General features: G+C 36.9%; 1 protein-coding gene across 1 annotated transcript in view; it reads right to left on the bottom strand.

The window, feature by feature from the left end:
* Positions 1-16,579: 16,579 nt before the first annotated feature.
* Positions 16,580-23,930, bottom strand: part of UPK2 (uroplakin 2) — a 260,794-nt gene continuing 253,443 nt past the window's right edge. Inside the window, exon 7 of the mRNA XM_044079442.1 lies at positions 16,580-16,738. Within this exon, the coding sequence (XP_043935377.1) occupies positions 16,599-16,738 (140 nt within the window). The 3' untranslated portion in view covers positions 16,580-16,598. The remainder of the gene's footprint in view (positions 16,739-23,930) is intronic.

Here is a 23,930-nt window from a genome sequence, read left to right as displayed (position 1 = left end):
AAATGTAACAGAAAGTTTTCTAAGAACCAAACCAACACAAGAATGGAGATAGGAGATTCTGCTGATAGGAATGACTGCAATTATGGGTACAGAGAACTGGCAAGAGGGGGTTGAAATTTAATGGAGAAAACTGGCAAAGTAATGAAGGTATTGGGAGCATATAACTAGAGAGGCAAAGATAACAGAATGGGAAGAGGCGAAAAAGACATTCAGACTACAGGCTAGACACACTGCTTTCATCATCAGGGTGTGATATCAGTGTATAGGCAAAGAGAAACGGATAGAGGAATCCTATGTGAAAGACCTGTACTAGTTGAGTTTTTATTGAATGTAGAACAGAAACTGCTGTTAAAAAAGGAATAATTAGTAGGACATATACTGTTTGACAACTATAGAAATCAATCAGGGGAGGATAGAAAAGATTGGGAAGATAGATTTTGTAAGCAATTCACAAAGAAACAATAGGAGGACTTGTGTATGGGTGCAAAATATGCAACAAAGTCTAGAGATTTAGGATTTTTGCTTGTAAGTGTTTGGAAAGGTATTTTTATGCCCCAAGCAGACTCCAAAATACATTTTCTCATGTAGATGGCAAATGTAAGAGTGTGATGGGTTAGAAAGAGGCAACTGAGGACATGTGTTTTGGGAGTGTAATGAATTGGCAGACTTTAAAAAACTCCCTATAGAGTGATTTGCCAGAAATGTTGAATGAGCAAATGGCTGTGACTAAGGAAATTATTTTTTGAGCTGGGATATGGGATCTGAATTGCCTAGAAACAGTAAAGCCTTATTAAGTTTATTTCTGGTGGCTGCAAAAAAAAAAACAATTACTAGAAAATGGAAATCAAAGTCCATACCCAACTGTATCTGAAGTAATGAATATTTTATTTTAAGAACTGGAAGTGGGATCTTATAAAAAGAGTAGAAGCAAATTGTATTAAAAAAACTGAAATTATTGGAGCAATACATGTTTTGTAGGAGGACAGAGGTTTAAGGGAAGGGAGGAATTATGTAATGTTGGGTTGATGATAGTTGTGTAAAAAAGGTATGTGATGTATGTAACTATGAACATGTTAGCATGGTTTTTCTTTTATATAAATGTATGTTTGCCTGTGTCTTATGCGATAATTCAATAAAGGTGTTAAAACACCTTTCAGATCAGGTAATCCTAACCCCCTTGTTCTATGGGAAGAAGCAGCTTACCCCACTTGCAGCACAATATTCAATAATAGGTCAAATAAGTGAAATATAGTACAGTTGAGTAATTACCATTATTACAGGTATTCTAATGTGGTCAGTATTACAGTCATAACCATGTGGAACTCTGTTGCAAGCTAAGGTCTGACATCTGTTCAGAGCTTCAGAGATGAGCACTTTTTTCTCTTGTCTGGTCTGATGTCACATTTCGCTGTCATAGAATAAAGCCATGGAACTTCTGGGGTTTGGGATTCCAAACCTGTTCCTACTCCTGCAGTCCAAGAAGCCCTTTTAGGTGTCCTTTGACTCCGATCCCCCTACGCTAAAGAGATTTGGCCAGTTTTACAGGATACAGACTTACCACAAATTCCTGTATAAAAACTCAGTGATAGACCCAGACACTGTGTGCCCAGAACCAGACTTGCTCCTGGATGTAAAATGCTTCCCAATGACAAGGATAGGTTACGTGACATATACGGAAAAACGCATATACCTCAACAATCATGGTATTCAGGAGTCTTACTTGGCAGACACACATCCTTAAGTACCAAAAAAAGTTTCCTCAAGCAACTATTGAAGAGTTGTGGGGGGAGGGAAGTGCAGGACAGGTCATAGTAGTTTGTCTTGCTTCAGGAAGTCCATGGACATCCTGCGCTACAAAGAGCAAAGGTAAACCATTCTCCTCCTTAATAATAAATTGATATTCTGGATCAGATGTCTGCTTATCCTCCCCTGTCAAATCCAAGAATTGTTCAGTACAGTGAGACATATTAACAGCCAATGTCATGGGACCCTCTAAAGGAACTGCATTAGAGGCCTCTGCTAAGGTAGGCATTAGGCGTAGGGTCTGGTCAAGCACCTTTGTGGTACTGGAGACTTCATCCCTATGATCTTTAGAGAGGCCGTCAGATTGTATGGGATTCCAGTATTTCTTATACTTGCCCTTCTTTTGTGGGTGCATCTGGTTGACTGCTGTCTGAAGACATGAGAGACTTTGGTTAGCAGGCCACGAGCTTCTTTCTTTGAACCAGACCTGTATAGTAATGTATCTCATGGGAAAGGTCTTTGGCTTGAACCCTTGAGAGATTTTGCAAGCACTAGCATTTTGATCCATCTCAAGACAATATACACACTTACTGTTCCTGTCTTTTTAAAAAATTGCCTTTCACAAGTGTGCTTGGCTGCCTTAGGCAGCAAACCCAATGGCATTATATCAGGAGACACCACAGAAGTATTTGTGAAAAAACAAATCCCAAAGAAGCAGATGATGGTAACCATAAAATAAGTAAGAGATAAAGACGGTACCCTACAGGGTACTTTTTGGTTCACAGTTATGACCTAGGCTGGACAGAGTGATCAAATGCCTTTCTCTACATATGATAAATGTGGTAAGAAATAAAGATGGATGGGCTCATACCACATTTTATAACAAGAATCAGCCTATTCGAGGCAGGGAGAGTGCTGAGTGCTAAAAATCTGGCTGGACATCTGACTTCAGCCTGCAGCAGAGTTTCTTAAGATTGTCTGCAATAGTAAACCACACAATGAACATAAAATGGTACAATGATATCACTGTAGTGAATTTGGCTGATACACACTGGTCAAAGTTGAAGTTGTTGTTTACTACTATTTGTAGATCTCTTTACTACTATTTGTAGATCTCTAATGCAGTTTTTATGATTTGCCTGTTTTGTAATCGTATTGCGTATTAGTAGCATTCTTTAGTTTTGATAGTAATAGTAGTATACAGTACGTTGTTGGAGGACGCAAAGTCTGAACTCAGGAATTTTTGTATTACAGTCATCTATGTATATATGGTTATGATGACTTTGTAAAATCTCTCTGAAAAAGTCATAGTAACTGTTTTTGCTGGTGAAATGAAATCATAAAACAAGCGCAACATTTTGCTTAAGGTAAACCTAACACAGAAAGCACAATTTTAACACTGTTCATGTAATTTGTTATAAAATGTTGCTTCAAACATTCAGTATACACTACACAACTGTCCTTTAATATTTCAGAAAAAAATATGTGCATTGTATGTAGTATGGTAACTACACAATAAGTCTGCTTTTTTCAATTTCTCCAAGTCTTTTGGGTTTCTAATACCAAGACAGGAATGGACCCCATTTCTAAGACAAAGTACGATTAAAGTTCATGAAATTAGTATTGTTTCACTCTTTGGTGTTGGCCAAAAGTACTCTTCCCAGCACCCGCAATGTGCCCAGTAATGACTCCTTCTGCAATTCGTACATGAATTGGTAACATATCTAAATACGATTGTAAATTCTTTTTTATAAGACCACTTGCTCCTACTACTATTGAAACTGTCTGGGTATCTTTCTTCCACATGGCTCTTGTTTCTGCCTACAGATCTGTGCCCAAGACACTATAGTCACTAGGTGTGGCAATTTCAATGATCAATGCTACTTTTTTCTTCTTTTCTTGGACCACTATATCCGGTTTTCTAGCATCTATCTTTTGGACTGTTGGTATTGGGTGATCCCATGTGATGTAAACTTTATAATTTTCTCTGAGGCTCATGTTTCCAGTGTTTTTCAGCCACTTCGATACCATAATGTTTGCACAATCTCCAGTGTAACAATCTCGGCATATAATTATGCCTTTCAGAATACAGTCCCTCTGCCATTAGAGTCGCAACCAGCAGTAAGGTCTGTGACTGTTTCAAAATTCGGTTCCACAGAACCTACATATGTCTGTTTCTCCCTCATGTTCAATGGACTTAGTAAACCAGAGTGTACGTAGCCCACTGTCTTGGACTGCCAATATTAACCTTTCATTTCTTGATGTAAATTCACCTCTCCTTAACCATTCCTGCATTCATTCTTGATCAACATGAGGCTCTTCCAGAAGTTTCTATATTTATGTTTTTTCCACATTTCTTGCCTTCCCATCTGGTCCTTTACCGTATATTCTTTCTTTTGTTTTTTAGCACATTCAGTTGCTGCCTGGTTTTTATCCACTTCTGGTTTGATTTCCATTCCTGCTTGACGTAGATATGCTTCTGCTAAATTAAGCAGAGATGTCATCTTAGATTTATTCTCCTCATGTTTCAAAACTTTTACCACATTTGTTTTCTTGTGAGGTCAGTAGATATGTGTGGAGTCCCATGATTGCAGATCTATACATGTAATCAATTTCAAGGAGGCCAATCCCTCCTTCAGAACGGGGAATGTATAATCTTGGTATACACTGATTTTTATAAATCATTTGGTGAGCATGGAGCATCCTTCCTGTTTTAATATCCAATCTGTTCAATGCTTTTTGGGGCCAGTCAGTCACTCCAAAACTATAAGTTAGGACAGGAAGAGCAAATTTATTTATAGCTTGGATCTTATTCCTAGATGTCAGTGCTGTTTTCAGGATTAATTTAAGTCATCTAAAGTACTCCTTACTAAGTTTTATTCGCATTTGTTCATGTTTTATTGCTGAAGGGGTAAATCCAAAAACGGACCAGCACAATGGTATAGCAGCAAATTAGTTGTAAAAGTGAAAGCCATTAAAAATGGCTGACAAGCAAGCAAACCGGTTTCGGCTGTACAAAGCCTTCTTCAGTGCTAAAAAGCAAATGTTGAATAGTTAAGCAGCTCCCAACATCCTGGTGTTGTATAGAGAGACATTTAAAGGCACATTACAGAAATAAGTAATGCCTGGACAATGCACACATCATGAATAGTAACTGATGAATATAGTAATAATAATACAAATCAAAAATCACCAAAATAAACTCATGTACATATGAAATATTAAAAGTAAATAAATCCCAAACAATATACATAAGGAAGTAGGTTGACATATTATTCTGTTTCATTAAGGCCAGGTTTGAACAAAGCCCCTAACCTGGTTATCCACATATTTTCCATGTTAAGTTTAGTATGCCAACCTGCTTTAAAGTTCCTATGCATTTGGATTTTGTCTATAATAACAAATTTAAAAACAGCTGTGGGATGATTAATGGTGTGTTTATAGAGGGCATTAGACAATCGGTGGTTTCTAATAGCACTAAGGTGTTCACTAATCCTCAATTTGATTGGCCTGGACGTCTGCCCCACATAAAAAGAGGAACAGGTACATGTGGCCAAATAAATGACCCAATCCGAACTGCAATTCCCAAAGATGTTAATATTGTATACCTGTGATGTATTTTTACTTGAAAATTCCTTAGTTTTGAGGATATGTTGGCAGGCACTACAATGTCCACAAGGAAAACACCCCACCAAAGGGTCACCAAATAAGGTGGTTTGGACTGTAGTCACTGGTGTATATCTCTTGTAGTGAGTGAAACGAGAATGTATAGTGCGACTGCTATGGTATGAGAAGACACATTTATCTGGTAATATGTCATTCAGAAGTTCATGAGATTTTAGTATGTCCCAATGTCTGTTAATAATTTCCCTGAATCTGAATGTGTTGTTTCCAAAAGTGGTTACAAACCTTATCGGCTGCACAAAATTGGATTTGTCATCATGCTTCAAATGTTGGTATTGTAATAAGTTTGAGCGTGCCATCTGACTAGTCTGATCAATGGTTTGAGAGATATGATACTTAGAATATCCACGGTTAAAAAGCCTATTTGACAGATCTTGTGCACAAACTTGATGTTGTTCTTCTGAGGAACATATGCGTTTCATACGCAAAAATTGGGATTTTGGAATGTTTCGGATGATGTGGCGGGGGTGAGAGCTTGTTGCATGTAGCAATGTATTATACTGAGGAAACTTCCTGTGAACAGTAGTGGCCAATGTGTGATCTTCCAATCTGGAAATGACAACATCCAAAAAAACAATCTCTTGATATTCTATGTTTAAATTGTATATCAAAAGGATTGTTATTAAGATACCTGACAAAATCAAACATCCCCACGCCACACCATCCAACAATCATCTAGATATCTTCTCCAGATATCCAAATGATTTATATGTAGATTATGATGTGCATCATATATAAATGTTTGCTCAAAAAATCCCATAAATAAATCAGCATATATGGGGGCAAAGGAAGCCCCCATTGCCGTACCTTTAATCTGCCAATATGGATGTCCATCAAAGTAAAAAATGTTTTTACACAGCACATATTCAGTAAGTTTGACAAGAAAATTGTTGAAACCAGTGGAATATGATTCAGATTTGTCCAACCAATAAGAGATAGCAGCAATGCCAGCATCATGGAGGATGCTCATGCATAAAGATGAAACATCTAGGGTACATGACCACCAATCCGCTTCTAATTGTGAATCTTGAATGATGTTAAGAAATTCCGTGGTGTCTTGTATACTTGATCTAACATTAGACAGTAATGGTTTTAAATAATACGTGAGGAAAGCGGAAAGTGGTTCAGTTAAAGAGCCTCTCCCAGAAACAATAGGTCTACCTGGAGGATTAGTGGAGTTTTTATGGATTTTAGGAAGAAGGTATAAATATTGCGGCATAGGTTCCACCACTTTGTTTTTTGTCAACCTGTTTACTAATAATACCTTCTTCTGTGGCTAAATCCAACAAAGAGTCTATCTGTGCTTTGAAATTAGGTGTGGGATCCACAACCATCTGGATATAATAGCGAGCATCAGACAGCTGTCTGTAAGCCTCAGCCTTATATTTGCTGTGATCCATAACAACAATACCTCCCCCCTTGTCTGCTGGAGTGATGACAATATCATGATTAAGTTGAAGTTCAGTTAGAGCAGATCTCTCTGCTTGAGTAAGGTTATTTGTGGTAGGTTGGTATATTGTGGAAAAATGTAAATCTTTGATGACACATACCTTAAAGATAGAAACATGTTTATCCATAGGTGGTGTGAATTCTGATTTGCCAAATTTGAAACCAGTAGATCTTTGAGTAGTGTCATGATCTGAAAAAAATATCTTGAGATTTACCAATCCACAAAAATCATTAACATATTTTAACAAAGTGTATTCAGAAACAGATGAAGTGGGGACAAAATTAAGACCTTTATTTAGTACTTGGTAATGTACAGGTGATAATTCAAAGGATGAAATATTGTGTACATTGTTCACTGTTTCACAATCTGTTGTAATAGAACCTGTAAACTGGATGTTCCTGTATCTGTTTCTATGCTTTCTGCCACCCCTGCGTGTCTTATGTCTAAAGGGACAGGCTGTTTTCTCTTGGCAGCTGGGGACACCTGGCGTGAAGGGACATCATAGTCTGTAACAGAGGAAGTTTCATCCTCTGATGTGCCACTAAGGGTAGATTCTGTCCTTCTTCATATTGATCTGGGCCTCTTTCTACCATGATTACTTTTATTAGCTCTGTCTGTGAACCTGACATACTTAGATGTAACAAACGGTTTGCCTTTGTCGTAATCCGACAAGTCCCTATTGAATTTGTGTGTTTTTCCTCTTAATCAGTTGTTCCAAATTAGCCAAGTCTTTGGCTAAATCAGAATTATATTCTTTGAAAAATGCTTCAGTTTCAAATAACTGGGCTTCAAGGTACACTTTTTGGATTTCTGATATTTGAGATTCAATGGTTCTTTCATAATAACTAGTTAGAGTATCCACAAAAAGCATTGAGGCCTGATGTTGGGCTGAAGCCCAATCCTGTGATAGCTGGGCATCAGTGCTTGATACTAGAGGTTGAAGACTGATCCTGAGCCCCCTAGGTGTAATATCTTTTAGTTTGTAGGCCTTGAATAATTTCAAGTGCCAAATGTTAGACCTTAGGGACTTCATGTTTCTGGTCAGTTTTTGAAAAACTAACCCACATTTCTGTTTGGAGTCCACTTCACTGTTATTTAAACTAGTTGACCCCCTAGTGTTAAAGCCAAAAGCTTCCAGGTTATCTTTATCAGCCAATAGTCCTTGCAAAATTCCACTTAGGTCCATGATAAGACAGTATGTCACAACACAATTCTTGACCCAAAAAGAACAATTATATCAACTTGAATATAAACAATTAAGTCTATATTTATATATATGGTTGTGCACTATGTTAACCCTATTAATTGTGGAAAGTTACTTTGATGGTAAAAAATATATATGTAAGAGAACAACTTAAAATGCCCCACTCTATATAAAGAGACTCTGTGGTGCCCATATGGTAAGGTAGTTGACAATTCGTATCACTACAAACTATAAACACACCATTAATCATCCCACAGCTTTTTTTAAATTTGTTATTATAGACAAAATCCAAATGCATAGGAACTTTAAAGCAGGTTGGCATGCTAAATTTAATAACATGGAAAATATGTGGATAACCAGGTTAGGGGCTTTATTCAAACCTGGCCTTAATGAAACAGAATAATATGTCAACCTACTTCCTTATGTATATTGTTTGGGATGTATTTACTTTTAATATTTCATATGTACATGAGTTTATTTTGGTGATTTTTGATTTGTATTATTATTACTATATTCATCAGTTACTATTCATGATATGTGTACATTATCCAGTCATTACTTATTTCTGTAATGTGCCTTTAAATGTCTCTCTATATAACACCAGGATGTTGGGAGCTGCTTAACTATTCAACATTTGCTTTTTAGCACAGAAGAAGGCTTTGTACAGCCGAAGCCGGTTTGCTTGCTTGTTAGCCATTTTTAATGGCTTTCACTTTTACAACTAATTAAATTTTGCTGCTATACCATTGTGCTGGTCCATTTTTGGATTTACCCTTTCGCGTTGGTTTGGACCGTGCACTTAGTCCCTCGAGCGTGTGTTTGGTTTGTTCATGTTTTATTGCTGAGCCTTCATCAATTCCCAAGTATTTATACACCCCCTCTTGCTCAAGTTCTTTTATATCACATTCTTGTCCCAAACTGAAGTTTTTCTGGTGCTGCAATTTTCCTTTTTTTAAGATTGCTTTTGCACATTTATCAAGACCAAAAGACATTCCAATATAATCTGAAAAAAATTGACAACCTGCAGCTGTGCTTTCAGTTCCTCATCTGATGAGCTATATATACACTTTTAAAACATCGACAAAGAGAAGACGAGAGGTCATTAGACTTTGTTGTTTTCTAGAAGCCAAATTATAGCCATGACCTAAGCTGTTAAGTAAACAGCTTAATGGATTAATGGCAAGGCAAAATAGCAACGGTGACAGGGAGTCACCCTGGAATACCCCCTTTGGATTTTTTATCCTTGGGATAATAATCTGTCTTTTATCATGGCTTAATTGCAAAGTGGTCTGCCACTGTTTCATGGTTACTGTAATGTAATCAATCAGTGTAGGATGTACCTTATACATTTTAAGCACTCTTTTATCCATGAATGTGGGATACTATCAAATGCTTTTTTTATAGTCAGTCCGTGCCATACTTAGATTCTTCCCTTTCTTATAGTTCTCCACTATAACTTTATTTAACAACAAATGATCCTTTATTAAAAAAATAACAGAGGTGCGCACCACATGCTGCTTGATTGAAACGCTACGAGGTAGTCCTTAAAATCCAAAACTTTTTAATGCAACGAAAGACAGACAAGATAAAAGACTGCAGTTTTAATATTGTTCATTGTGCTTTACTGAACCGAGGGTCCTTTACCTAGCAGGTATTGGTCATATTTTCTTTAACAAATGATCCTTTGTTTCATATGACTTTCTTTTATTGCCCTTTTGTTCTGCTGCTTTAATTGAGTTTTCTTCTAAATGACTATCAACTCTGTCATCATCAATCCCCGTGTATAGTTTATACATCATCGGAAGACAAGTTATTAGTCTATAATTTTTAGGGTAGCTTGCAGGTTCACTCTTAAGTAAGAGCATTGTTTTTGTTGTTGTTAACTGGTGCGGTGTCTGTTCGGGGTGTGCATATAAATAGTTCTTACTCATGGCTAGATCCTCATGTAAAGAAGTTAATACTTTAAGCCAAAAGTTAGGTACTGCATCTGGGCCTGGGGTTTTCCAATTAGAGGCTCTTCTCAACTTTGTTTCAGTCTCTCTGGCTGTTATTTCATCCCATTTCATATCCTTACCTTTAGACTTCTTATTCTTTCTTTTACTTCTTCTATCCCTTTAGCATCTTTGTTGTGTTCCACAGGATCTTCATAGATACTTCTCCAAAATGTATCTACTTCCTCTTTTTTTGGCGGTCTATCAATTCATTTTACCTTATTTTCCAGTTCTCTATAAAACTTTTTGGGTCATCAGTAAATTACTTATTTTGTGCTTTTCCCTTATATTTATCTAAGTCTTTCCGCCTGTTTTGAAACTTTTAGTTTGTTATCGCCAATAGTGCATAATAGATCCCGTTCTGTTCTAATACTGCTCACTGTTTTTATCATATCTAGCTTTCTTAATATTTTTGTTGATCTGTTCCCTCTTCTATAATCTTCTAACAATGGCACTTCTTGTCTTAGCTGCTTTATAGTTTTCTCTATTCGATATTTCCACGATAGTATTCGCTTTTACCCCCCTTTACCCTCGCTACCCTATGTTCCTGTGGTAGAATTTTATCAGTTATTAATTTAGCAGCACAGTAATATATTCTGTTTACTTCTGTTATATTGTATGGCTCTCTATGGACAGTCCTAATTACTGTGTTTATTTGTTTTATCAAACTTCTGACTTTTGGGGTTTTATTAACCTTCTGCAGTCTATTTCTCTCATTGATCTTGATATATCTGTCTTTGTCTATTAAATCAAGCAACTCTTCTCTTAACTCCTTTTCTTCCATACTGAGGGCACATCCTTTGTTTTCCATTTCCTGCGGGCATTCTATAGAAAGTTCTATAACATCTTCTTGTGGCACATTCTCTTCAATTTCATCCTGTGTCATCTGTTGTTTTGTCATATGGAAACTCACTGGCCTATCACTCCTGAACATTGACTGCATTAGAGTTTCCACAGTTTCTTGTTCCTTTCCTTCCTGTTTAGCTTCAAGTGAACTTTTATACTGGTTTCCTGTGGAAGGCTCCAAAATATCTTGATATGGCACCTGACCTGTCGCTTCCTGTTCCACTGGTTTCCACTTAATCTGGATATCTATTGCTCTATCCTGTTGTGGTACTTTCTGCATTTGATTTTCTACACTGAATCCTTCTCTTTGCAGCTGTTCCATTACCTCAGTTTTATTTCTTTGACTTCTCCATTACTAATCGCTTTTTCTACTTTTCCTCTTAATCTTCTTATTTTTTGTATTGTAAAGTTTTCTATATCCAGATTCCTTTGCCTATATATTTTTTCAAATATCTTTGGTGCTGCTCTTTTTGTATTAGTTAGTTTTGCTTTCTCCTTTGCATAAATATTACACCATATTAAATCTCATTTCCTTTCCCCTGTCCATATTTCTTCTTCACATGTCTCCTGATCTTCTTGCTTTTCCTTATTCTGGGGACTCTCTCCATCATGCTGTGATGTATTCTGTTTTAGACATTCTACATTAAATCCTTCACTTCGCAGGCACTCCATAACTTCAACTTCTGTTTCTTTAACTTCTACTTTACTGATCATCTTTTCTACATTAAATATTTGTGCTTTTAGTATTTTTATTGTGAAATTTTCCATATCTGGATGCCTTTGCCTGTATTCTTCTTTGAATATCTTTGAAACTGCCTTCTGTATATTAGCTAACTTGGCTTTCTCCTTTGCATAAATATTGCACCGTATCAAATCTCTCTCTTTCCCATGTCCATATTTCTTTTTTAAATGTTTCAAATATCTCTAGGTTTTGTTGTTTATATTTTCTCACTTCCTCAGAGGCTTCTTTTTCCAAAGAGATCAAAATTTCTTGATCTATATACTGTTTTTCAAAAATCTGTTGTATTAATGAAAGCAAATTTTTATTTGAAGCTTGTGACAGTTTTTCCTGCGGAAGTATTTTTCTTTCCTGTAATTTCTCTCTTAATCGTTTTGTATATCTTGTGTCTGGAAATTCTGGGCTTTTTATATAATAGTAACAATACATAATTTCTTTCTTATCCTCAGTAGTCCACGCTGTCGTCTTTATGGCTCTTCTTTGGACAATCATTTTCCTTCTACAACAGGGGGCCATCCTCCCCCCGAGCCTGACCTGGCCCCATTGTAGGATTGTTCTCGTATTTTGAGGATTCTACACTGTCATTTTTTCCAGTCCTGGCACCAGTGCGCTTACCAGGATTGGGCACTTTTTATCCTGGGTCTTGTGTACCTAGCTATCTTTTTTTATTTTTGATTTACTTCTGTCCTTGATATATGCTATATAAATACAGTCTATATATCAGTGTCACCTTAGTGAGATTTTGTGAAAAACAGAGTCCACCTTGCAAAGGAACTCATCATGACTTGAGGATGAATTCAATTTCAGCACTACTATGCTCCTTTACTTGCTGACTTTTCATCTCTCCATCAGGAGTCTGCTCAGTGTATGTAGTTGGGTACTACACAAGAAGTTTGCTCAGTGTACATAGTAGGGTATTACACAAGATGTCTGCACAGTGTATGTAGTAGGGTAATACACAAGAAGTTTGCTCAGTGTATGTAGTAGGGTACTACACAAGACGTCTGGGCAGTGTATGTAGTAGGGTACTACACAAGAAGTTTGTGCAGTGTATGTAGTACGGTACTTACACAAAACGTCTGCGCAGTTTATGTAGTAGGGTACTACACAAGAAGTCTGCGCAGTGTATGTAGCAGGGTAGTACACAAGAAGTTTGCTCAGTGTATGTAGTAGTGTTGGGTACTAAACAAGAAGTCTGTGCAGTGTATGTAGTAAAGTACTACACAAGAAGTCTGAGCAGTGTATGTAGTACGGTACTACACAAGAAGTCTGTGCAGTGTATGTAGTAGGGTACTACACAAGATGTCTGGGCAGTATATGTAGTTGGGTACTACACAAGAAGTCAGTGCAGTGTATGTAGTTTGGTACTTGCACAAAAAGTCTGTGCAGTTTATGTAGTAGGGTACTACACAAGAAGTTTGCTCAATGTATGTAGTAGGGTACTAAACAAGAAGTCTGCGCAGTGTATGTATTAGGGTACTATACAAGAAGTTTGCACAGTGTATGTAGTATTGTACTATACAAGAAGTCTGTGCAGTCTATGTAGTATCGTACTACACAAGAAGTCTGCGCAGTGTATTTAGTAAGGTACTACACAAGACGTCTGGGCAGTGTATGTAGTAGGGTACTACACAAGACGTTTGTGCAGTGTATGTAGTAGGGTACTTACACAAAAAGTCTGTGCAGTGTATATAGTAGGGTACTACATAAGAAGTCTGCGCAGTGTATGTATTATTGTACTACACAAGAAGTCTGTGCAGTTATTGTAATAGGGCACTACACAAGAAGTCTGTGCAGTGTATGTAATAGGGTACTACACAAGACGTCTGGGCAGTGTATGTAGTAAGGTACTACACAAGAAGTCTGTGCAGTGTATGTAGTAGGGTACTTACACAAAAAGTCTGTGCAGTTTATGTATTGGGGTACTACACAAGACATTTGCTCAATGTATGTAGTAGGGTACTATACAAGAAGTCTGCGCAGTGTATGTAGTATCATACTACACAAGAAGTCTGTGCACTGTATGTAGTAGGGTACTACACAAGAATTCTGTGCAGTGTATGTAGTATTGTACTACACAAGAAGTCTGCTCAGCGTATGTAGTAGGGTACTACACAAGTCTTTAGTGACTCTTGAAGTGACTTTTGTCTGTTAGTAGATTAAACCAATGTGCTCTGACTGAGATATATTTTTTACAGTATTTAAACATGAACAGGTATCTTAAGTTTATTTTTTACTTCTAAATATCTAAATCGAACACTTCTGTCTTAAAATCACAGTACCTTTCAGTGAAATCAACAGCTTATAGAGATTTAAAAAATGTGTATAAACATGTTTACATATTAGTTTAAACAAATGCTATTACAGTTTACTTAAGAATATGTTTTATTCTTATTTTATTCTGCATAACAGATCTATATTTCATATAATCTAATGATTTTTCGATCAGTGTGAGTTATATAAATAAAGCAAAATCATTGGTTAAGATTTTCCTTTAGATTCATCAGCACAGCACTGTTTTTCAATGCCTGCTTCATAAAACATGATTCAAAGAATATTTTATAGGTTAAAAGTAAAGAAACTTTGAACATACATTTTTGAAAGTGGCAGAGGCATTAACTTCATATAGTTCATGGAGTAAAAAAATGAAAATTACATAATTCATTTTTATTTTCTCTTGAATGTTTAATACAAAAAAACAGCTTTACTCTCCGAAAAGATAAAGCTTTTCTCCAAAGCAATACCAGTGCCATGAATGAAGTCGTATGGTCTAGTGAAACATGCGCAGTGAATGAAATTAAGTTTAAGTTAAAATAGCTATTTATTTCTAATTTTAAAAATGTATATAATAGTACTTAGTTAAGAGGTAAAGAATTAATTTCCATCTACTTCCCATTTTTTGGCATATTGTTAATTAAGTTATATAAATGATTTGCTTTTCAACAGGGCCAGATAACTTCATTAAAGTTTTAAAGACAGTTGCAATTATATATATATATATATATATATATATATATATATATATATATATATATATATATATATATGTGTGTGTGTGTATAAATGCACCCCATGATGTCTATGCAACAACTACTTAAAAACACCACTGTATTAAAACAGCATCATAGTCTGTAACAAAGTTGAAAGAACAGGATTCACAAATTAAAATTATGCATTTTCCCTTCAAGAATTGTGTAGCTTTGAAACTGGGTGAATGGAGTTCTTGACCAACTGAAGGTACTGCTGCATTTCAGTGAAATAGATCACTTTATTGTTTCCTTGCTGTTTCATACTGCTCCCCAATAAGTGTAACTATTGAGTTATTTTTTTAAATGTATGTATACAGAAGCGAACAGCTGTCTATTTTCCTCATCTGTTTATGTCCAATTAACAAAAGGACAAGGAGGAGGTGCAGTATTTTACTCTTATTAGACAAAATACCAAAGGGGAAGGTAATAATAGGTATCTCATTTTCTGAAACTCTAGACATAGCAAGATGTTCACTAATTTTAAATAAAGACAATAAGTGAAAAAGACAAAAACATACTTTTAATTTTAATTGGCTGTAGAGAGAGTACTGCTGCTTAATATTACACATTTGTTATGTATTACGTGTGTGTAAATGCATTATTAGTATTGGCTATTCTGAGTTTTACCAATATCAAGAGCACATGAATTCAAATAATAACTCAAAATAAGAATGCCTTTTTCAAAGAGGAAATAAGCAATCTTGATTAGTCATGGATGTCTTCTTGACAGACAATATCACAGAAGTTGGGTTCTACAGGTATTAATATTCTTAGCATGTTTATTGTTTGTTTTCACTTAAAATACTTAATTAACATTTTATTTATATTAAAGTTCAAATATTTTAAAATAAAACCTGCAGCTTACTTTCCATCATATTGGTCTTAATTCTGTGAACTGCTTAAATAAGCTTCCTGCCACCTTCCCCAAATACCTCAAAGATGCACATATATCACTGAAAGAGACGAGGCAAGTTTATTTAAAATAATCTATATAATGTTATGCTTTGTTGAAATACTGGTTTAAAATTATCTTTTTCTTCTTTCATCTGTTTGTTATACTACAGATAAATCTATTGTTTTCATGTTCACCATGGTATTCATTTATATGTCTTTAATTAGTACAAGCATTATATAATTTAATTTTTTGACTCTTATTTAAAGTATAGTTGTGTACCACACTGATGAGACACCTTTCCACAGTTACTGCATATATCACCCTTATGGCTAGAAAATGTTGACTAAGTTTTTCAAAATGTCCGAGACTTACCGTTTGAAATCAGGATAACCCTAGGACATTCCATTAAAGAAGACCATCTAAATACATCATGCTACTGATAAATATTTCAGCACTGTAAATAATTTGGCCCACTATTCATGTTATTTTCAATATGTTTTGTATCATCCTTCATGTCAGTTTTTACTTATCCTCTATAATTTATAGAAGCAAGTACAGATGCTATGTGTTTATAAAGTTCAAATAATATATGTTTTTTACTTTCAGTAGGTAAATGATACCATTCACAACAACTGGCATCTTCTACCTTGTCCGAGGTTGCCACTTGTTCTGTTACCTGGGAATTCTGTGTTGATACAAGCTCTTTATAACCTGCGCTGACTCTTCTCTGGTCTGTCTGTCTTAAATGATGTAATACTCATTGCTGTATCAATGAATGTGATTATCATCACTTGCAACACAGATTTCTGTAGAAGAAATAATGTTTAAATCCTAGTCAGGGAACTACTATGTGTTATTATTCATAGTCACAAAATGGTTACAAATGAAGATCATTTCTGAGATAATGTCACATTATACAAATGGGGAAGATGCAATATTGTCATCATTTTTGTTTATTTTACGTGGAAAGAAAGACTTTGTTGCTGGCTTTTTTTTTAAAATATCATCTCCATCACTTCATTTCCGTGAGCCCATTGCTAAAGTACCAATCAGGCCAATAATCAGCAAGAACATGGCAATAGACAGAAGAACAGTGATGACAACCATTCCTCCACTGCGGCCTTCAAATCCAACATTTATATCATTGAAGTCTTTGCCTGTTAAAAGATTCACAGAACATATGTGTTGAAAGAATTGCAGAGCCAAATAAACATGTTATATTAACATATGTAGTATTCCTTCAATGACCATTTAAAGCCTAAAGTTTTCACTGTTGTTTCTAGCTGTTGTAAAACATTCACTATATACCATCATCTTTTGTGATTAAAAACTGCCATGTAAAAGGCAGTGCTTTTATTCACATGGTGGTAACTTTAAATTCAATCTATTTTTTTTAGATTATATTTAATTTCTCTTTACAAGACTCGTATTTCAAGGTGATATCAATGATGCTGGTGTTAAATGACAGCATTTCACTAAAGAAAATCAAACACATCACACAGTTTATAAAACACTGATAATTCTTACAGGTAAGATTGCCTGTGATTGACACAGTATGTTGGAGTTGATATAAACCTTTCAGACATTTAAATCTCAGAGAATTGGGTCACCATAAGTATAACAGACCAGAGAAAACACCACCAAGTGAGGCAGTTGCATAACAGTAGATTCTTGAATTATGTAAATGACTACTACAGGCTCTCAGTATTGCTTTCATCTGGTTACTGCCTGCAGTATCTCGACATTCTGTGGCTGAAAGTAAAGCAACACCCCCATGACTTGTATTGCTTCCTAGCATTCTGAATTCCCAGAATGGAATGCTTCAAACAGCAGTATAAGCTATGGCATTTATTTTTACAGACTGGGAATCATTATCTTTTAACTGTCCCTGATTTTACAGTATGCCCAGATTTTGCCAGATATTTTTATCCTGTCCCTTGTAACATTTTTGATTTTTGGTAAATTACTGAAGATTATGGTAAGTAATTACAGACATTACTGTTTCATACCTTTTATTCTTCAGAAAATTCATGTTTTTGCAAAACCTGAATTTCTATTAACATTCTAAGTGAATTACAATAATGTTTACAATTTGCCCCTGATTTGGGGCATTTGTCTCCTCCATTATTTTGAGTTTTGCTCAGAATTCTTGATCATTGACCGGAGTAGTTAACCAGAGTAGTTGAGAGATAAGCCAAAAATCTAAGACCCGAAATAGAATCATTAACAATTTCTATTATAATAAATTCTAGCTCAAGTAACATTATAAGTCAGAGATATAGACAGTTCTGAAAAACATAATATTAACAACATTTTAAGGAATTGTTAACACATTAAAAACTGCATTATTTGCACATTATATTTATTATCATGGATAAGGGATGGTGAAGCTACCTAGTAGTAAGGATCTACATTAATTGAGTATCTACTCATGTTGAATACCTCACACAACTGTATTTGCACAGAATAAAAAGCAATTTATCTTGTCACCCCAAAATGAAATCTAGGGTGGAAATAAAAAAGCACAGCATGTAGTACAGGGGGTAGTGAAACCATATCTTCTGAAATGAGAGTCTAATGTACTGCTTTGAAAACATATACCCAGGTGGTGGCTTCACAGATTTCCTGAGTTGAAACTTTCTTAAAAAGGCCGAATTAATGGCTGTCACAATGGTACACTGAGGTCTACCTACTCTACTCAAGGTTATGCTGCACTTTTCATAACCATGGTCAGTAGAGTTGCCTACTTTGGAAAGTATCAATATTTTTGCCTAGTCTACCTTGTCCACCTTTCATGAATAAGACTAGATGTAGATCATTCTAGGGAGATGAAAAAGGGAGACCAACTGAATTAATCGCTGTTACCATGGTACGCTGAGGTTTACCTACTCTACTCAAGGTTATGCTGCACTTTTCATAACAATGGTCAGTAGAGTCGCCTGCTTTGGAAAGTATCAATATTTGTGACTAGTCTGCCTTGTCTACCTTTCATGAATAAGACTAGATGTAGGTCATTCTGCCTGCTGTCCTTAGTTCTTTGTGTATGCTACGTCAGTTGTCTGTTAGTATCTAGTATGCACTATATGGAGAATCCCCTCACCTTTATTTTCATGTTTCAGGAAAAACCTTAATAGTGGAATCAGTTGTGATGCTAGCTCCTTAGCACATAGGGATAAAGCCTGAATACAACCCAGATTCACAGATTTATAGTTAAGCACTAGGCTAGCTGCCCTTGTGGGCCATTTTAAGTCTGGGAAATTCCCCTCAATGGTGAGATGTAAACCCTGCAGCCTGTCTCTGTGAGGTAAACACATTAACCATTATACCACACCTGTACATATAGAGTATCAATTAGTGACTAAGGATAGAGGTCTAACTGGAATTAAATAAAAATATTTTGGCTAAGAGGAGGGAAAAAAAAGATATTTGAACCACGAGCCAACTAAACAGCTCTTGTAGGAGAAGGTTAGTTAGTATCTACGTGGGGCTACAAATGCTAAGCATGTGACATAATTAAGTGTAGCAAATTAGTGCAATTGCATATATACATGCATAGGGATAAAAGAGAGACAGACATTCAAGATATTAGAAGAGTCAATGGAGAATGGAGGAAGGTGGGTGTGGTGCATTGGTTGTGGGTCAGCATGTGGTGAAAAAATAATTTTTGGGGTGGGATATTTAGCTAGTAGAAGGAGATGTTCATTGGAGTGGGAGTTTGTGGGATTGTGAAGGGAGGTGGGAGAAATGAGGGCATGACTTAGTCAGCTACTGGGAGGATGGGTTCGTAAAGCAGTAATTTAGGACCTGGAAGGCAGGCAGAGAGCAGAAAGGTATGGAGTAATGGGAGAACATAGGCAGAGGCATTTGGTATACGAGTTAGAGGAGGAGTGGGACTAGATGAGAGGAATGCTGGGAATTGGGGAAGATGCTCACAGATCATGGTAAACTTCAGAAGAGACTTGCTAAGGACAAAAAGTACAGAAAGACTAAACAGGAAGAATGTGGGAGAAGATAAGGGAAGTCTAGAAGCAGAAGCTACAAATGAAGAAAGTGGGGGCAGTTTGAGGGTATGGGCTCAGAGGAGATGAAAAAGGGAGGCCAACTGGACAGTCACAGGAAAAGATGGATAAAGGAGCATAGGAAGAGGGAAGAGGATAAACTGAGATATGGGTTACCAGAATGTCTAAATGGCCAGTTTCAATAACATGCATGTCAGACTGAAACACTACATAGGAACTACACAGGGTGTCAGACCATATGATACGTAAATACTTCAAACAGAGATGCCTATTACTTAAAGCTATATACTCATACATTACACTCTCCTCTTTTAAAGATAAAAGATTGCCACTTTTAATCTGTGAGGTAGCATATTCTAAATAGTGACTGCTTTACTATTATGTACTAGTACATTGTTTGAGTTCCTATTAGATGACTGAAAAAGCATTCTTTTGAATGTGTCTTGGTCGAACTTGAAAAGAAGAAAGGCAAAATGACGAAGCGGCATATAAGCAAATTCTTTCCCTGGGAAAGAAATCACTTGGCCGCGTCCATTACTTTGCCATTTTCGTCACTGTAGTGCGATCTCTGAGTTGGTATATTTAAGTAGGGGGGTGCGAAGCCCCCCACTTTATATTATATTTTAAGTGGTTTTTTTTTTTTTGGAAAAAAAATCGCTGTTCTAAGCGTTCGAGTTTGTAAGCTTTTGCTTATATGGGGTCGATAAATCATTGTTCGCTGTTCTACGTGTTCGATTTTATATAGACCCCATTGTTCACTATGCATTTTGAGCATGGCATTATTCATTTCTAACTTCCTTTCAAAATTCAGAAATGCAACTATTTCTTTCCAAATGTAGTAAGCAAATTTAGATATTCTTTTTATGATATCATTTTAATATTAACATTTTGATGAAGTCCCTTTTATGTTAGAGGGGCAAATAGTGCAAAATTTCAATAAAGTGTATCTTATAGTGTACCTCAGTCTGTTTCATGAATGTAATTCATGTTTGTTATTTGAACCTTTCATATTTTCAGATATGTGAGAGGGTCCCTGGTCTGTACTGTACTTCTACATCTTGATGTACCAAGAAATGTAACAGCTACCTGTATCAGGTTATCCTAGGCTCAAAGGAGCTCCTATTTCCACAAATGTCTTTTTACACAGCTTTCAGAATGTTTCTCTGACCCCATCTTGATGTATCTCAGGGTTAAGGCTTCAAAAACAGAACTGTGTAGTTACTGTAGATCAGAGCATATGTTATACTTTTAAGAGCCATTCCATTCCAGTCTATGGGCACATGCATATAAGTATTGAGCATGTGCAAGCAAGAGTGCCATTTTGAGTGAGCAGCCAGATTGAAAACATGTATGTGTGTAGTAGTCAGTTAGTTAGTTCATTTAAGTTTAATGTTTAATGTTCCAGTCATCCATCCTGATGTTTGTGTGTAATAAACTGCTTAAATGAACATCCAAGCCTCATCTTCTTATTTGAATACACAAGACAAGCGACATAGTATCAGAATGGGATCCGAAGTTAAAAACTTCAAGACCATGAGGCGTGCAACCACAATTGGAGGAATATACAGAAGTGAATCATCCAAAGCTCAAACGACTAGGTCAGAAAGATAAATCAAGGTACTAAAACTTGTTTAAATGATTTTTTGTACTCAACAAATATAAAATAAAGCATCAAAACCTTTCAAAAAGAGTTTCTTCTTCTTCTTTCGGCTTTTCCCAGTTAAGGGTCGCCACAGCAGATCACCTGTCTACTCATGTTTGGCAGTGGAGTTTTACGGTGTTGAGTTGCCAGCCTGGCACCCAACCTTCCACAGAAGGCACACTCATGCACACACTCACACCTAGAACCAATTTAGAGTGTCCAGTCCACCTACAGCATGTCTTTGGGCTGTAGGAGGAAACCGGAGCACCCAGAGGAAACCCACGTGACCACAGGAAGGACATGCAGACTCCGCATAGAAGGCACCCCAGCTGAGGATCGAACTAGAGAAGAGTTTCTAATTAAACAAAATGTTCAAAACTGTGATATATTGACAAAAGTACTCAAAATGCTTATGAAAATGCTTGAAATAACTTCTGAGTGGCATAAAATGTATAAAGAAGGGAAAAAAGTACAGTTTTGTACCTACCATAAATGTAGATGTCCGAACTGGATAGCATCTGCAGTCATAACAACTGGGTTGTCCTGTCGTCAGGCAGCCCTTCAGTCGGCCGGATTCCAAAGTCCGGGTCGCTTTGATGTCGCACTCCACCAGGTCATCTCTGTTGGTCTTGGTATAAAAGCATCAGCCGGCCATTTTCCTCAGTGTTTCTTGCCCCAGATGCCAGTAGCCCTCTTGCAGGCTAAAATTTGGATAGATGCCAATGTTTCCAAATAGATAGAGGTAAACACAACAATAAGCATGTATGTACATATATACAAACAAATACACCATAAAGACTCCCCAACAGCTAGCTATTAGGAGGGTAAACACCCTAGGAGTACCACAGAGGGAAGGAGGGAGGTAATCCTGACTGCAGATGCTATCCAGTTCGGACATCTACATTTATGGTAGGTACAAAACTGTACTATGTCCTTCATGGATGCATCTGCAGTCGAATACCATAGCCAACTAGGGAGGAGGATAAAAGTAGATTATGGTGTGTTTAGGATCCCTTGCAGTACAGCAGTGGCAAACCCTGCTCGGGATCTGGAATATAGAGGCAAATTATAATGCTTGGCAAATGTATGCACGGAGGTCCAAGTAGCTGCCTCAATAATGTCTTTGGTTGCCAAAGAAGGCTGTGGTAGTGGCTGTTGCCCTTGTAGAATGAGGTCTTATGTTCTGTGGAATTGGTTTTCCATGGAAGGAGTAACAGAATCGTATGCAATTTCCTATCCATTTGGAGATTGTCTGTTTGGAGATAGCTTTTCCTTCCCTTCCTGTTGCATAGGCTACAAAAGTTGGTCAGTCTTTCTGCTATTTTTGTTCTGTCCAAGTAGTAGCGTAGCTGTCTATGTACATCCAAGGTATGCAGTATTCTTTCCCCTCTGTTTTGTGGGTTGGGAAAGAAGGTAGGTAGGTGGATTGCCTGGTTTAAAGACACTCTGGATACCACCTTGGGCATAAATGTAGGATTAGTCCTCATGGACACTCTATCTTGGTGGAAGATTAGGAAGGGTTGCACTGCCATTAAGGCCTGTAGTTCTGAAACCCTCCTTGCTGAAGTAATTGCCAGTAGGAAGGCAGTTTTCCATGACAGGTGTTGTAGGTCTGCTGTTGCTGCTGGTACAAAAGGTGATAGTGTCAACTTTTCTAGCACAAAGTTTAAATCCCAAGCTGGTAATGGCGGTTTCCTTGGAGGTTTTACATTCTTGATCGCTGTGCGGACCAGCCTGAGTAAAGGGTGAGCATAAACAGGTGGATCAAAGCTGTATTCTGCTGAAATAGCTGATGCATGTATCTTGATGGAGGAGTAGGACAGGCCTAAATGAAGAAGTTCGGCCAGATACTCCAGAATGTTAGGCATATCTATGTTTGGCACATCTTTTCCTCTTTCCGTACTCCAAATGACAAACCTTTTCCATTTTCCAGCATAGTTCCTTCTTGTTGAAGGTCTGCGTGCTTCAAGAATAATGTCTTTAACTCTTTGGGAAAGTTCTGGATTAGCTGCTGCTATGTGATGTTCCATGCAGTCAGTTGCAACGTTTTAGGTTTGGATGTATGATGCTGTAGTTGTTCTGAGTTAACATCAAAGGCATCAGGGTATTGGCCACATATTGTTCGAGACATGCTCCTCAGTAGTGGGTACCAGTGTTGTCTTGGCCAGTTTGGAGCTATCAGGATTATCCTTGGACGTTCTTCTTTGATTTTTAGTAGTACCTTGTGTATCAAAGGAAGAGGTGGGAATGCATATGCTGTTAGGCCTTTCCAGTTGAAGGAGAGCGAATCCACTTTCCATGCTAGTGGGTGGAATGTCCTTGTGCAGAATTTTTTGAGCTGGTGATTGAGAGGCGATGCGAATAGGTCTATCTGTGGCATTCCCATTTCTTTGAGATGGTCTTGAAGATGTCCGGTGCAGCTTCCATTCGTGGGCATCCAAGTGGTTCTGCTTAATATGTCTGCTAGAGTATTGTCTTGTCCCGGTACAAATATTGCCTGTAACTGGATGTTGTAGCTGAGTGCCAGGGTCCACAGCTCCAAGGTCATTCTGCATAGGGGGTATGAATGAGTCCCTCCCTGTTTGTTGATGTACCACATGACTGTGGTGTTGTCTGTCCTTATCAACTGGCCCTCTTTGAGAAATGGTTTGAACTTTTGGATTGCCAGTTTTACTGCCAGCATTTCTT

Source organism: Protopterus annectens, chromosome 8.part0 (assembly GCF_019279795.1).
Source record: "Protopterus annectens isolate FY-2018-M chromosome 8.part0, PAN1.0, whole genome shotgun sequence".
Taxonomy (NCBI): Eukaryota; Metazoa; Chordata; order Ceratodontiformes; family Protopteridae; genus Protopterus; species Protopterus annectens.
Note: the sequence above shows the minus strand (reverse complement) of the source record. Positions and strands in the feature narration are given on the sequence as shown.